Consider the following 15006-nt stretch of genomic DNA (forward strand, 5'->3'; position numbering starts at 1 on the left):
GCACCTCTGTCCACGTTCATAGCATTTTGTGCCTCCGTTTCTTCTACCCTTGCTGGGTATCAGCTCAAGAATTAAATGCTTCAAAAGCTCCTGTGTGGGTGACATGAGAAGGAAAGAAATCAGGTAAATATTTTACATAGAAGATGCTGGAAGCATCAGCATCAATCACCTTGTGGGGAGGGGGCCTTCAGAACCAAGAAATAGGACTTAAGCTTTTAGGTAAAAACTCATCCTGGAGACCCACAAAAAGGTCATTTTCCCACCTGAGAAAGGCACTGCCAGGAGGTCAGGGGTGGGCTGGATCCATGGGATAGAAAGCCCTCCGGTGGGTTCACTGAGGAGAGAGCAGCTTGGGCCTCAGTGCCCCGAGCACCCTTCCTTGCCGGGTGGCAAGGGAGCTGGCTGGGTGCCTTACCAACGCCTCTGTTCAATTACTCACTCAGCAGACGTGTGTTGACCCATCCCTGCATGCTTGGTGTGGCCCGGGCACAGGGGCTTGGAGCTCAGACCGGGCTCGCCCTGCAGTGCTGGCAGGCCGTAGGGGATCTTGTTCTACAGACGCAGGGCGCCGAGGCTGGAGAGGGTCCGTGAGATGCCGGGTCCAGGGCCAGGAAAGGGCCCAAGTCTGACCCCAAATTCTCTGGTTTTTGTTTTGCCGTATTGCCTCCTGTTCATAGTGTGCAAATGTACGTGAAAACGCTTTGCAAGGTCTGAAGTGCGGTACTAGGTTAGCTCTGGACTTGCTGTCACCAAACGGACAGCTGAGATGGGGGGTAGCCTGCGCCCCTTTCCTCAATTGCCTGGCGTAGGGGTGTCCCGAGCTGGCCTGGGGGTCTAGCTTCTTACCCCCCTGTCTCAGTGGAGAGGTGCCTTCCTCTGCCCTTGCTCAGCCTTGGCTTCTTAACTCAGCATACCTGTGGGCTGGCTGGGGCCCGAGAGGGGCTGGTGTGTGTGTGTGTGTGTGTGTGTGCATGCGTGCGTGCCTATGAGTGTGTGCATGCACACACGTGTGCACACACACAAGGGCACGTGTCAGCTCGATCCGGGTATGTATCTCATAGTATCATCTGTGGTGTTTCTAAATCCTCCATCGTCCTTTACTGCAAGAAAGAAAGAGAAAATTCCCTCACTTCATGCTTCCCGAGCAGATAAAGTGTAGTCAGAACCCAGTAAGTCTTTCAGCAAATGCCAGCTCAATTAGAATGCGACAAAAACCAAAACAAAACAACCCAGCAGGGCGGAGGGTGGTGCAGCGTGTATGGCTATAAAGTTAGATGCTCTGAAGAAATAAGACTGCTAATAAAATATTTTATATAAAACTTTTTACTTGTGTTCAGTGTTAAATGCTTCAAATTCAAAATAACTGGCTTGAACTGTACCAGGTAAAGGGGATTTTTAGGTTGTATTTGGAATATCTTTGCTGTACGTCTAGCATGGGTTCTGGTTCATTCCTCAGTGTTCTGGTCTAACACCCCATTGTCAATAGTCACCTTTCTCTCTTGGTAACTTTCATGTTTTAGGTTGAACTGTCTTAAAGTTTTGTGTTTTTCCTCCATTTTCCAGCCTCCTCACCTATGTCTTCCCTCTTGTTAATGTCGGCCGGGGCTTTAAGAAATGCCCAGAGCCCAGATGCACGGGCCCCACGTGTGCCTCCCTTGCGATGGTCCCCGGGAACACGGGCCCTGGGCGGGAGGACCTAGGAGCCGGGTGTAGGGTGTTGTCTTAGCTCAGCTCCCCAACTTCGGTGGGTAAAGTACACTGAGCCGCGCTTCCGAGAGCAGCGTGCTTAGGGCCAGGCTGTCATCCCGGCTTGCCTTCCTCCCCAGGGACACAGGGCAGAACGCAGTGCTGGGCCAAGTCCCAGAGTGGACGGCCCCTGCAGTCCCGCCAAGTGACAGGGAGAGAGGGTGCGGGGAGCATCAGAGAGCGCCCTGGGGTGGGGCAAGCTCACGAGGCTTCCTTGGCCTCCGCTCTGCACCCCTCCTGCCCTGCGGACCCCGCCCTTCTTCTGTGCAACTTCCATTAAGGTCGTGGTCCTTCAGGTCCCTGCACTTGGCCTCCGCCTGCCTCAGGGAGATTCCCCGGAGAGAATCATCCTCTGCCAAAGCCAGATGTTCCTGACGTCCCTGTTGGCGCCTCCCTGGGACCAGAAGCAGGAAGAAGTCGGGGAGCCCCGCACCCCCATTGCACAGTCTAATTTTCACACCTGCAGGCTCCGCTCAGCCTGTGCTGAAAATCCAGCCTCCTGGGCAGGAAGTCGGCGTGAAGGTGATGCACTCACGCCCGTCCTTCTGCGGGCCTAGCCTAGGTTTTCTGTTAACTATCGCGTACCCTTCCCTTCTTCTCCCCATCTTTAAGGAAACGAGGGTTTAGCATTAGCTTAATTTTTTATGTTACCTCTGAACAGTCCACTTGGAATCATTCCTCAAACTGACATTCTGTGGCCTGGTCAAGCGGGCCCTGAGGCCAGCCAAGGAAGCCAGGTTTCTACAAATGACTAAAGTGAGCATAGGTCAGGCTCAGAGCCCCTGACCACTTCCCTGTTCTCAAAATAGTCCCTTGGTGTCGAAAAGGAGAAAGTACCCCAGGCACACTGGCCATCACATTCTGTCCAGCCAAGGGGTCATCACTGGTGGGGGCATGGCTTCGGGGCTTTTCCACAATATAATGACCATTGTAAAGCTGAAGGGAAAGGGACAGAAGCACAAAAGTGCCCTTGTGTTGTCACAGGCCGGGTCTGAGCCCTGCTTTGGGAAGGAGGGTGGTGGGTTGTGCGTACACAGCTGGAGGGCCCGGCCCACCGGTTCCCAGGGAGACACCCCAAGCCAGGGACGTGGCCACAGGCACGTGTGTTTCTCCCTGGGGTTCGTGGTTTGACCCAGATGTTGGGAACGGCATGAGCCCAAACCACACAAGCGAAAAATAGCAAAGCTGGAAATGATTACATTCAGCTGAAGTGTTCTCTCAGTGGCGTCGCCCCACCCTCTGCTTGGTGTGTCTGAATAAGCATGAAAGAGAGCCCTGTTGATCACCTGTGGGCGCCTTTGGCCTGTACTTTGCACGTGAATCTAACCGTGGCCCTGATGCTGTGTACAGTTAAATGGTATCTCCTACGTTCACTGATGTTCGGACGTCTGATTCTGGGGAACTTGTAAGCCACCTGCTGGTACCTCTGCAGGACGGGCGTCATCCCTCACCTGCAGCGGGCACCTGAGCTGGGACGGAGATGCTGAGGCTTGGCCGGCAAGCGTCGGAGTGATGAGGTGTGACCCTCCCTGCCGCCTGCTTGGGGGCCAGTTCTCAAGTCCCCCAGGGCATCTCCTGGAAGGAGGGCTCAGGGAGCCCTTGCTGCCAGCACTGGGCGTGGAGTGTTCTTTCATCTCCCCTGCCGTGAGGTGATTGTCCAGCGTCAGCCCCTTCCTTCCATCACAGCCCTGGATCGGCACGGTGGAGCTTTCTAGAAAACGGTGTTTACCCAACAGGGCTTTGCTGAAGCAGAGGAAACAGCAGGTTCATCCATTTCTGGGGGAGAAGTTACCAAACCTACCTCCGCTCTTGGGGCCCCAGCATGTGCTCCCTTGTGCTGGGTGGAATGGATCAGGCCTTGAAGGGAAAGGCTGAAAGTCATGGGTACCTGGGTCAAGGTTAAGGTCCCTATATTCATGGGTTCCTGGACATCCCGGGTGCAACCTGATCTGAAAGGTACCACGGTTGGTTTCTCTGAGAATATGTCAGTGGCCGTGGTAGATACTTTGTTTTTATATCTTTACATGTTTTCACAATTCTGTCATCATGTACCTTGGGGGTCTCTTTTCCACAACCTTTGGGACACGGGTTGTCCAAGCTTCATCATAAATATCTCATTTCAAGTCCTCGGCCAGTGAAAAATGGTAGCCGAAGGTCCTATCATCCAAACTGCTAACAAAATGGACCACCCACCTCACACAAGGAGTTTTCTGTTTCTCTAGTCAAATGCTCCCTGGGGAAGGGGGTGACCAGAAATGAGTTTCTCCATAGAATGTGTATGTTTAAAAAGTTAGCGTGTGTAGCTGACCCCCTTACCCGGGTTTGTTTTTCCTTTGCAGACATAGTGGCTTAATACCTGCTCATAGCTGAATCTGAATCGCTGCCTTTTACTTAATGGTTAGCTATTTAACATTTTTCCTTTGTTCTTCCTTCCAAAGCAAGAGTCAATGCAAATAACATTTTAAATCATCGTGTAAAGATGTGCATATATCTGTATATCTAATATGTAATTATGTAATGTCTGGTTTTTATAATGCTGTGTGTATAACCTTACATTGATTTAGCCACATGACTTTAGGAAATACTGTGCTTGCATGCTGGGAGAGGTGTGCACTGTCCCAGATGAGAATGACATCTATACATACGTGCACATATATGTGTGTGTGTGTGTGTGTGTATATGTATATATATATAAAATAACAGCGGCTCCCTTGGGTACTTGTCTCCTTGGCTGTTTCCCTTGGGTCTATTGGAACATAGACCCAAGCAGACCCTAAGATGTGAGCTTTCTGACTCTACAGACCATGGTCCTGCTTTGTATATTTCTGCAGAGATCTCCTTAGAAAATTTGTACATGCATTTTTTGCAGACTTGAACTTTGTTTTCTGAAATTAGATGCCATTTATGAAAATGTGACATAAATCAAAATAAAGCATCGTTCTTTTCAGATTTCTGTTTCTTTCTCCGTTTTGCTTTCAACAACATCAGCCTGCAGACCAGCCAGGAGAATTGGGCCTGGGGTCTGGCGGAGCCTGTGGGGAATCTTTTCCTTCTTGCACTGCCCTCTCTTTTAATGAAAAGGTTCCTCTGGTACGTGTTACAATGGCTTTGGATGAAATTGGGAAGAAAACTAAGAGTGATGGTGGTGATGTGCAAGCCCCGCTTGTTAGGTGATGTGGTAGCACAGGGTCAGGTGCCTTTTATATGTGGTCTCATTTCACTGCCATCCTTGGGGCCAGCGTGTCACTGCCAGCCCATTTCACAGGCCAGGGAACTGAGGCTCAGAGAGATTAGACAAGTGGCCCGAGGCAAGTGGTGGAGGCAGAATCCAGACGGTGACAGTAGCCAGGGAACCGGCGCTCCGGCCCCTGCTTCGCACTCCCTCATTTGGAAGAAGACACTGAGGAACTGACAGCGAAGAATCCACCGGGTCACAGGAAGTGGCCTGGGGGAGTCTGTGCCCCACACCCAGGGGAAATTTCTCCCAGGCGCTTTGCTTAGGGTAGGGTGATGGGCGAACATCCCCAGGAGTCAGCTTTGGGGGCCTTTGTGCTGTCAGGGCCCCATGTGGGTCAGCACTGGGGTTCAGGCGTCACTCTGGGATTAATCACCTGGTGTGGCCGTAATGGGGTTGGACTAGGTTACCTTTGCAGGTGTGGAGGAAGGTGTGCGTGCAGGGACAGGACAGAGAAACCACACTGAGGACCTGGCGCCCCCGTTCCTTCTCCCTGCCCAGGCTTCTCTGTCCCTGGATGCTGTCGTGTGCTCCCAAACCACCTGCCACCTTCCCCACCAAAATCCCCACTCCTTCCCCACTCCTTCCCAAATGATCTTTATTAGAAATTTTAATTTACAAATGTTCTGCACACTTCTTTGAACAAATAATGCAAAAGTTAGTAATCTCAGCCCCAAACCATCCTTCCCCAAGCCCACCCCCTCGAGGTAACCAGAGCTGACGACCAGACGGCAGGTTCTCACCCAGCCCCTCATCCCACCAAGAAAGACACTCTTCACGCCACGCTTCCCGCCCCTCACCCCAGATTGCCAACAGCGCCCTGGGCCAGAAGATACAGCACTCACGCCTTCGTCAGAATGTTCCAGAATCCGTAGAGCCATGTCCCTTCTGAGCCCTGCTGTGGTTGTTTCTACCATAACAACCATGCTTCAGTAAGTCTGAAAATTTGGAAAACATCCTTATACTTATATCCTTACAACTTACCATTTAAACCACAGAAGCTTTTCTGGAAACTCAAGTGGAAGGAAATCCAAAATGCAAAACAGGCACGCAGAGAAGGTCTCCCACTGGAGGTGGAACTGCAGACCCCACGGGTGCCCCCCACTCTCACAGTGCTTTCAAGGCAGCCCCATCCAGCACCCACATGCTGCCTCTGGTCCCATGTCACCTACACCAGGACGCTTCCCCCTGGCCTCTCCCAACCAGGCCATTCCTGCCCCAAACGGGATTCCCCTACGGGGCACCTTGGTTTAGGGACCGTCCATCCACCTGTTGGAGACCTTGTCTAAGTTGGCTGTGGCCTGAGACCCTGCCCCCCCAGTCCTTCCTTCCCCGCCCCATTCAGTGGTGTCAGATCAGCAGTGAGATCTGAGACCTCCTGCTGCACCCGTTTTCCTCCCTCACAGGGTCCCCCCACCATGAGTCTGCTGACCATCTGACCCTGTGCGGGTATCTGAGTTTGAAGCTAAATCCCTCCTCTCCATGCCACTGAATGTTCAAGAATTCTTGGAATAGCATGATAAATTCCAGTGAATTTTCGACATAGTCTGGAACAGTGCAGAGGGAACCATTGCCAAATAAGAAATGTTGAAGCGACGCTCTTACAGACCAACCGTACTGACACAAGAGGGGGGAGAAGCATATAAACACCCCAAGAAGTTATCAGTAGGTTTAGTGGCCATGCTGTGTGCTGGGGGCTGGTGGGGTGAAGCCTGGTGTTATCTTCCTTTTCCACCAGCAGCACTGGGGTTCTGGCTTCTCCTTGGCAAGTCAAAGCTCTCATTCCATGGTTTCTGGAAGGTTCTACAAATATGCACCATTAGGCAGTGAGGAAGGTACTTGATATCAAAGTGATCCCTGGATCCCGTGAAACTCAACTGATCATTTGAATTCACCCTAAGCCACTTGTGGATTCAAATTTTAGGGACGCACTGACCAGGAGGTGTGGAGGTTTAAGGGCGGTGTAAAGGCCACGTGGGCTGCGGGCAGTCAGTGTCAGCTAAGTGCCTTCAGGGGGTCTGAAGTCCACCGATGATGATGATATTAGACGCAGCCCAGCAAAAGTGGCCAGCCCACCCCGGGTTTGAGTCTTAGCAAGGCCGTGTCCTTGAGCGAATTTGTCTCAGTGTCCTCATTGGTGAAGTAAGGTAAATATCAAGTTACTCACTGCACTCTGGATAAAAGAAAAAAAAGTTTCCGGTCCACACTGTAGTACTTCTTATCCCAGAATTTTAAAATCGGTTAGCGCTCTCTGGGTACTTAATTGACATCCGCTGTCCAGAGCCAAGAAGGTTGTTTAAAATTCCCAAGGGAGACAACCCCCCCCCCCCCGAGAGACCCCCATCGAGTCACAGAGAACGCAAGGACAGAAGAGGGCTCAGTGGGATCATCTGCTGGCTCCTGGCAAGCCAGTAATTAGAATAATTATTCTAGTTTATCGGCATTTCAGTGTTTCCTTTCTAAACCTAGCCAGTTATTATGGACCTTTACACAAGGTTGGAAACATATTAACTATTTAATTTCCTTATCCCAAATCTATTGTGACTTACAAACTGAATTAGATGGGAATGACCATTGGGAGGGGCTATGCTTCAGCCACAACCTTCTAGAAGGGCTGTGAACCCTCCCCGCCTCCTGCTGTTGGCCTGTCCTCACAGGCTGCCTCTGGGCGCCACTCCCTGACCAAGTTACTGTAGGGGTCCATGGAGAGTTTCCTCTTCCGGAAATGAAAATGGGGATGGTGGTACCCCTCACCGCGTGGGCTTTCGAGGAGTTAGCAAATCTCAAGCACTTGATGGGTGTCTGACGCATGCCAAGTGCTTGATCATCTCATTAGCTTTGATTATCTTTACAGATTCCTCTGGGTGTCCGCCAGGGACTCCTGGCTGGCTGCACCGTGAGATGTCCGTACCTGGGGGAAGGATAAAGGCAGAAACCACCCTGCCCCCAACACAGAGCACCCCGGGAACCGCACCTCCCCAAGTTCCTTCCACCCCCCCAGATGTCACCCTGAGATGCTGGGCTTCACGCAGAACCTTCGTGTGTCTGCCCAAAGGGTGAAACGAGAGGCAACCACACCGTTAGGGCAGACACACAAAATGTGGTACACACGTGTTTCAGCTTCACCCCAAAATTCATTTGCGATGTGCACATCAGTGACTTGAGTTTTCTCTATTGCTGAACTTAAAATCCCCACCCAGGTACTTCGGGGCAAATTCCATCCCGTTCCCTGCTGAGCGAGCTGGGGCTTGCTGGGGTCCGGGCTTCCATGCTGGGCAGGGTTGTGTGGACCTCCGCAAGCCCCCCGCCCCCGGGCTGGCGTGCACCGAGGTGGGGTCCCGATGGGACACTCTCCCAGACCCTTCTGGAACCTGTGGGTTCAGCGGGGCTGCTTCCAGCTCTCTTTGGCAGGACACACAGCAGACCGGGGTCCTCACTGACCTGAGGGCACTGGAGTCTCCCACCACCCCCACGCATCTTCCCCTCCCCCCCACCCGGAGGCTGCCCCGTCAGGCGTCCAGGCTGGGAACGGAGAAAGAGCCCCCTCTACTGTGAGAGCTCAGAGCTGCTGGGGTGGGTGAGTGTCTTCGGATGCTGGAACCAGATCTCCCTGCACTGCGTGTGACCCTGGGGTCCTGACCTAACCTCTCTGTGCCTCTGCTTGTTCACTTGCGAAAATGGAGATGATCATCCGTACTTTGCTGTGGGAATTAAAGGAAGTCAAATGTGTAAAACCCCGCAGGGCTGCGGCAGTGGGCACTAAAGGAGGGTGAGCGGCTCTTTCAGTATTTCTAGGGGGAGACAGGGCGCTTCCCTGAGACGCCCGCCTCTCTCTCTCCCCACCCACCGGGCCCAGAGGACATCTCCGGAGGCGGAAAATGAAGGGCACTGGGCCATGCCTTGGGTTAGACTTAACCACGAGAGAAAAGAGAATGAGAAAAAATTCAAAATTCTCTGCAAAGACGGAGTTTTCCCTGAATCGGTGGACACTGGGGGTCAGCTTTGCTCAGCCTTGCGTATGCTGTCAGCAGGCAAGGTAGCTGGCGGGTGGGGTATCGTAATAAATCCTATCTAGGAGGCGGATGGCTTGAAGCCAGGCTACCGCTGGGATTGCAGGAAGCCATCATCACTCAGGTCAGCCAGCACAGGGTGCTGATGGCCGCTGAGGTTTGGGCCAGGTCGGACGGGGAAGTAGGCTTGCTTGTGTCCGGCTCCGTCGTGGTCAGGGTGGTCCGGCCTGATGGTGGTCTGTGAGCACATTTATGAGACTACCACAGCCTCCCACACCGTGTGGCTAGGGCGAGGCCTGGGATCGAAGGGGGTGCCCATAACTCAGTAACGATATTTTAACGTAATTTTTTAAAAAGTGGCCTGGCGGGGTGCCCACATGTCTGTGGTCTTCATGGCTCAGGGGACAAGTGAGCCACCGGTTTTGCTCGTTTATGTTGCTTTTACCGCAGGCTGGAGAGTGCAAGTCTCAGAGCCTGGGCCAGCGTCTGCCTGGACAGGCCAGTCTCTGGAGACCTGGTCCTTCCCAATGTCACAGCCCCTCACAACTCACTTCACATCCGTTGTCAGGTGTCTGCCCTGCACAGATGGGCGTGCCCAGCTTCTCTGCCCGGCTGGACATCACTGGGGCTGTGCTCCGCCCTAGACACCCTGACCTAATCACCAGACTCTGAGATTTTTGAAAACTCCTTGGGTGATTCTAACATCCACGTCCATTGTTTCAACCGCTTGTGAAGCACTGGCTTTGGGGAGGGGCTGGTATTCCCGTTCACCGGGACCCCAGGGCACACGGGGCCAGGCTTGCACGACGACCCCCCCCTGCCCCCTGCACGAACAACGGAGCGAAGGTTGGGGAGAGAGGTGTGCGCCCCAGGACGGGAAGATTAAGGCCCACCTCCCCATCCTCCCACCTGTGGACGATTCTCCTGAGCAGGGATGAAGGTCTCTCCAGTGTCTGAGTCTGGCCTGGGGTCTTCCCAAGTCCCCGGGAAAGCACACTCGCAAGACGGGACCCTGAACAGCCAGCAAAGGAACAGAAGCCGCCGTCTGGGGCCTGGGGGTGGGGGGTGAGGACCGTCTCCGATGATGGTGTCGGTGGCCTTGACACAGAAGCAGTGGCTCAGATCTGACCACGGGAGTGACGGGTGGGTGGTGGCAGCAGAGTCTGTGAGGGGAGATAGCAGCTCCCCTGGGCCTCGAGCTCCATCCAGAAGGGCGGGTGCAGGGGCCTGGGATGCTGGGGCCTCTGAGGTGGTGTCCCCTCAGCGGGGGCTTTGAGATGAGTTACTTATCCTACAACAAAGGTAATAATATCTCACTTCTAGGATGTTCATAGGATCTCACTCTAGAGACCTGGCCCAAAGTGCAAGCTTAAAAACAAAGCCTTTTGTTTCGAAAAGGAGCCAGTGTCTCTTTTCCAGCGGGAAGGATGGCTCAGACCCAGAAACCCCCCCTCCGGAGGCTGCGCTGCTTTCTGGCCCCCGTGCGGCCTAAACAAGCCCTGTGGTAGAATCAGTAGAATTGTCTGTGCAACCTAAACAGAGTCCTGTCAGCAGAAGGAGAGCAGGACACTCAGCGTGGACAGCTGAAAACACTCCCGGTGTCCCTGGAGACCCTCCCAGTGTCCGTGGAAACCCTCCCGGTGTCCGTGGAGAGCTGCGTGTCCCCAAGACTGAGGGAGGGGACAACTCTCCATCTCGGGGTTACTAAGACTTCATGAGCGTTCGTGGTGACACTTGCTCATTTATCCACAAAGCTGCATCCATTTTCAGAGGAAAGAAGCAAAAGGAGGCCACCCAAGCTGTCACAGATGGTAAACTCGACTTACAAAGAAATACCAAAAAGTGCCAATTGGTAAGATGGTTTTATTGGCTTTCTCTTCGCCAAGAAAGACATTAATAATCTTTTTTTTTTTTGGAACCTACATTTGAAAGGATGTTTCTCAAGTGACACTTAGAAGGTGGCTTGCCCTTGACCTTGACCTGACCCCGTCAGGTCAGCACTAGATGTGAGGTTTGCTGCACCCTCACAGCTAGGGAGCTACTTTGGGGCCCTTCCCTCCTCCCCAGGCCTGGGGGAGACCCTCTGCTGGGAGATGCTAAGACACCCTCCGCTGCCCACATCTGTGAAATGCTCAGAAGGGAGAGAGTGACTCGGCAGAAATAAAACACAACAGCAGGAAGTCTCAGCAAGACGTGTCCTCATGCTGAGTACGGGAGCTTTATTCTTTAAGGCATCAGGCCTCGCACATTAGGGGTGACGCTTGCCGGGAGCAGGTGATAGAACAGGAGCGGCTCTAGCACCAGGCAGAGAGTCCCCCTCCCACCCGTCCGGCAGCAGCATGGCCTCAGAAGGTGCATTCTGGAAACAAAGCACAGACACGCATTACCCTGAGCCGTCTCGTCCCTGCCCTCCCGCTGCCCCGCTTCTCCAGCTCCAGACAGGCTCCAAGGTCAGCGCCGTTTGCTGCTTTCCACACCAAGTCCCTGGGGAAGGGTTGAGTTCCCCCCGACCCTCGTGGGACAATAGCCACATGCCCCACGGGGACCCAGGTTGTCGGGGCAGATGGCACTGGAGACGGGCCCAGGCAGGGCCACGGCCAGAGTTCAAGGAAGTGTCGTCTCAGGCCGAGGAGCCGGCAGAGCGGGGACGGCCAGCGCAGGGGCGACTCTCCCTCCTGGGCCCAGAGCCTTATCCGGACCTCTGCCGGGTTTGCTGGGAAGGGGAGGAGCCCCTGGACAGTGGGCGGGGGCCCCGTGCTGATTAGGGAGCCGGGATCAGGCTGAGATGCGGCCTCCTTTGTCGTTGCTCGAGGACGAAGGGCAAGAGTGGCCTCCCCGGGTGCTCATTCCAGGAAGGGGCCTTAGGTAGCTACGTTCATCTTAGACGGTGAGCTGGCACCAGGGCTGCCAGATGGCTCACGGCCACCTCCACGCCCCCCGTGTGATGGGTGAGGCCTGGCGCCAAGACAGCAAATCCCCCGTGCACAGCCTGCTCCTGACACGCGGTTCCCCAGGGGCTGTCCTGCACCCCACCGCTCCAGCGATGGAGGGATGAGCACCTCGTGCTGGGGGCAGGGGTGGGGGATGGCAGGGCGGGGAGAGGTGCCAGGACTCCAGCCCAGCCGACAGCATGTCGCCAGTCGCAAAGGACAGGGACTCTGCAGGGGTCGTGTGCTGAAAATGACCTTGAAATCCGCCCAGCTTTCCAAACCTACGTATTGTCCATTTCTCTCCAGAGTAGTTTTTAAACTAGTTCCCTCTCCATAGGGCCTCGACTTTGAACACGTTTCTGGAATGATTAGAGTTTGCACAGAACTCCTCGGCCAACTGACAGCCGTGGCGCAGGGGGGTCCCACCCAGGGCCCAGGTGTGTGTGGCTTCCTGGGGGCCCGGAGAGGTCCCCCGTGCACGTGGGGCTGACTCACCTGTCTCCTGCAGGGGCTTGAAGCACCAGGGCACCCCGGAGATGCTGGAGTCGAAGCAGCAGCCCCGGTTGTTGCACTGCTCGGGGGTGACCTCGGGGTAGCCGCAGTCTACCCTCTCCTTGGCCGGGACCTTGCACTGGTTCGGCGCTGTCCCAAACAAAGCCCAGTCAGAGCACTTGCTGGCTTGGGGTTGGTCTACCGGCTGCACTTTGCAGGCCTGCACCCTCCCGCAGCTCCTGAGTTCAAAGGCTGTGATCTCACCCCTCCCATAACCTGTGCTTGTCTGCGTGTCGAGGACACTCTCCCCTTAAATGTTTAAAGAGAAACGTTCTGTAGGAGATCTGGCTGGCTGCCTGGTGCCTCTCACTTGGGTGCTCCTAGCACCCTGTCAGGAAGTCAATAGGGCCTGGATTCCTTCCAGCTGGGAGGTACCCATGGGAATCCAGGGCCCTTGAACCCGGAAACAATGTTCCCCTTCATTGTCTTATCAAAAAAATCTCCCCCTTAAAACAAAAGAAGGCGGCGGGCATTCAAAAGGGGAAATCACAATGCGTGTTATTTTCTGCTTCTTCTCTGCATCTCCCTACCGCCCCCCGTCAAACCTTCCCTGTACATCCTTGGGCCTCTAATATTCATTTTCCAAGTAAGTCTTTATGTCTGAAGTTCAGCAAAAGTCCACTTTGCCTCATTTCTTAAACTGGATTTTTCCTTAGGGAAATAGAAATCACGTGACATCTCAGATCCTCTCTTATGGCTGCCAATTCATAATTCCTTATTCTACTGCTTCCCAAACTTTGCTCACATTGGGATCAGCCGGGGATCTTGAAAAACCACTGATACCTCCTCCCACCCGGAGACTCTCTGATATAGTTGGCATATCCTGGGCTTTGAGAGTTTTAAAATCTTCCAGGTGATTCTGATGGGTGACGAGTTTGAGACCTCTCAGGAGATAACTGCCACACCCTGATTTCTTCACACCCTGGCTAATGGAGCAGCCACATTCCATGGGAACTGCGGTGCGATGGCTAAATGAAAACTGTGTTTGTAGGTATGGAAAATGTTCTGGAAGTGATCGTTTTCATTTGTCTCTTCTTTTTGTTTTGCGAATGTGCCAGAATAATGCACAAAGACCTATATTGTAATTCGGAAATCTCCAGCAAGGATGGCAGTGGGAGAGTGGGCTTCGGTGTTTGCTGCCAGCCAGGTGGACCTGGGTTCCAATCCTGATTTCCACACTGCCCGAGAGGGTCAGTTATAAACTTTCTGAGCCTCAGTTTCCTTGTCTGTAAAATGGGGACAGCAAGACCCAATTTGTAGAGCTGTTGAGAGAAAATGTGTGTGTCTGGTAGGTGGCAATTATTAAATTATTAAGGGACCTGGTCACTCTCCTCAAGCCACAGGAAGCCCCCAGCCTGGCTCTTCCACGTCCCGTCCCCTCGTCATGTGCTCCCACCCCGCCACCCGGCCCCTCCTCCTTCCTGCTGAGTGGGAGGAGGTCAGAGCGGTACTCACACAGGCCCACGTACTGCCCAGTAGAGCTGGAGGACACCAAGGCCAGGACCATCACCAGCAGCCAGAACTTTCTGGCCTCCATGGTCACGGGCGGGCTCTGGGGACCCGTCGGCTCAGAGAACATGCCACGTCGGCCGAGAAGACTCATTTATACCCCTGTGTTTACAAAGGCACTCCGGATTCTGTTTGTCTGGGGAGCCCTTCCCTCTAGGTCCGGCCCCACCTGCTTCTCCCCTGCACAAGATGGTACAACCCCCAGAGCGTCGTCCATTCCAAAGGGGAGAGGCTGCTTCCAACCCCACTTTTTTGGTAGCAAGCCAGCGGTGGTAGCAGATTCCAGTTGCCTGTGAATACCTCTCTGTCAGGGGGCAGGGCCATGTCAATGCCTGTGTTAGCCTGGCTGGGAGAAAAGGATAAAGACTCAGCATGGGGCTGGAGGGCAGGGTCAACAGGCCTGGGCATCAATCCTGCAACCCGCCCAGCAGCAGGCCACCAGGGTTCCTGCTCAGCGACAAGAGCTTAGCTTAATCGCAGACCAGCCTCGGGTACTTGAAAAGACAGGTGACGGCGCAAGTGTGGTATGTGGTGCGTGCAGATTTCACAACTCTTGAAAGGTAGAAGTTGCTTTTCTTTCTTTTTTGCTTTTCTGCAGCAAAAAAATTGTTTTTATCATCAGCTACACGTTAACAAATGTATTAAATAAACTTATTCAATACGTTTTCATAAAAATATAATACCTGCAGCTGGTTTTTATTTTTTTAAATATTTTCTTGCTATGGACCATTTTTTTTTTTTTAAGTCTTTATTGAATTTGTTACCATATTGCCTCTGTTTTATGTTTTGGTTTCTTGGCCAGGAGCCATGTGGGATCTTAGCTCCCTGACCAGGGATGGAACCCGCACCCCCTGTAATGGAAGGTGAAGTCCTAACCGCTGGACCGCCAGGGAAGTCCCTGCAGTAGGTTTTTAAAATCAGACAGTACAGAAGACTCTCCCCCTTTTGTATGGCACTGTCCATGTTTAACACGTTCTTAGGTGTTTTCCAGAATGTTTTCTGTACATTTAAGCACATTTTTAAC

At 53.4% G+C, this 15006-nt stretch overlaps 1 protein-coding gene across 1 annotated transcript; it reads right to left on the reverse strand.

Annotated features, from left to right (window-relative positions):
• Positions 1 to 11190: 11190 nt before the first annotated feature.
• On the reverse strand, positions 11191 to 14061 carry TFF3 (trefoil factor 3). The gene is made up of 3 exons (XM_036851177.1): positions 13929 to 14061; positions 12417 to 12563; positions 11191 to 11350 (listed from the first exon to the last, which is right to left on the reverse strand). The coding sequence occupies exons 1-3, from the start codon at positions 14050 to 14052 to the stop codon at positions 11337 to 11339; spliced, it is 285 nt and encodes a 94-aa protein (XP_036707072.1). The 5' UTR covers positions 14053 to 14061; the 3' UTR covers positions 11191 to 11336.
• Positions 14062 to 15006: the final 945 nt, after the last annotated feature.

Source organism: Balaenoptera musculus, chromosome 4 (genome assembly GCF_009873245.2).
Source record: "Balaenoptera musculus isolate JJ_BM4_2016_0621 chromosome 4, mBalMus1.pri.v3, whole genome shotgun sequence".
NCBI classification, from domain to species: Eukaryota; Metazoa; Chordata; class Mammalia; order Artiodactyla; family Balaenopteridae; genus Balaenoptera; species Balaenoptera musculus.

Coding starts and splice junctions, on each gene's coding strand:
- TFF3 (XM_036851177.1), bottom strand. CDS start 14,052: ATGTTCTCTGAGCCGACGGGTCCCCAGAGCCCGCCCGTGACCATGGAG. Junction 12,564..13,928: donor TGGGCAGTACGTGGGCCTGT/GTGAGTACCGCT, acceptor TGTTTGGGACAG/CGCCGAACCAGTGCAAGGTC.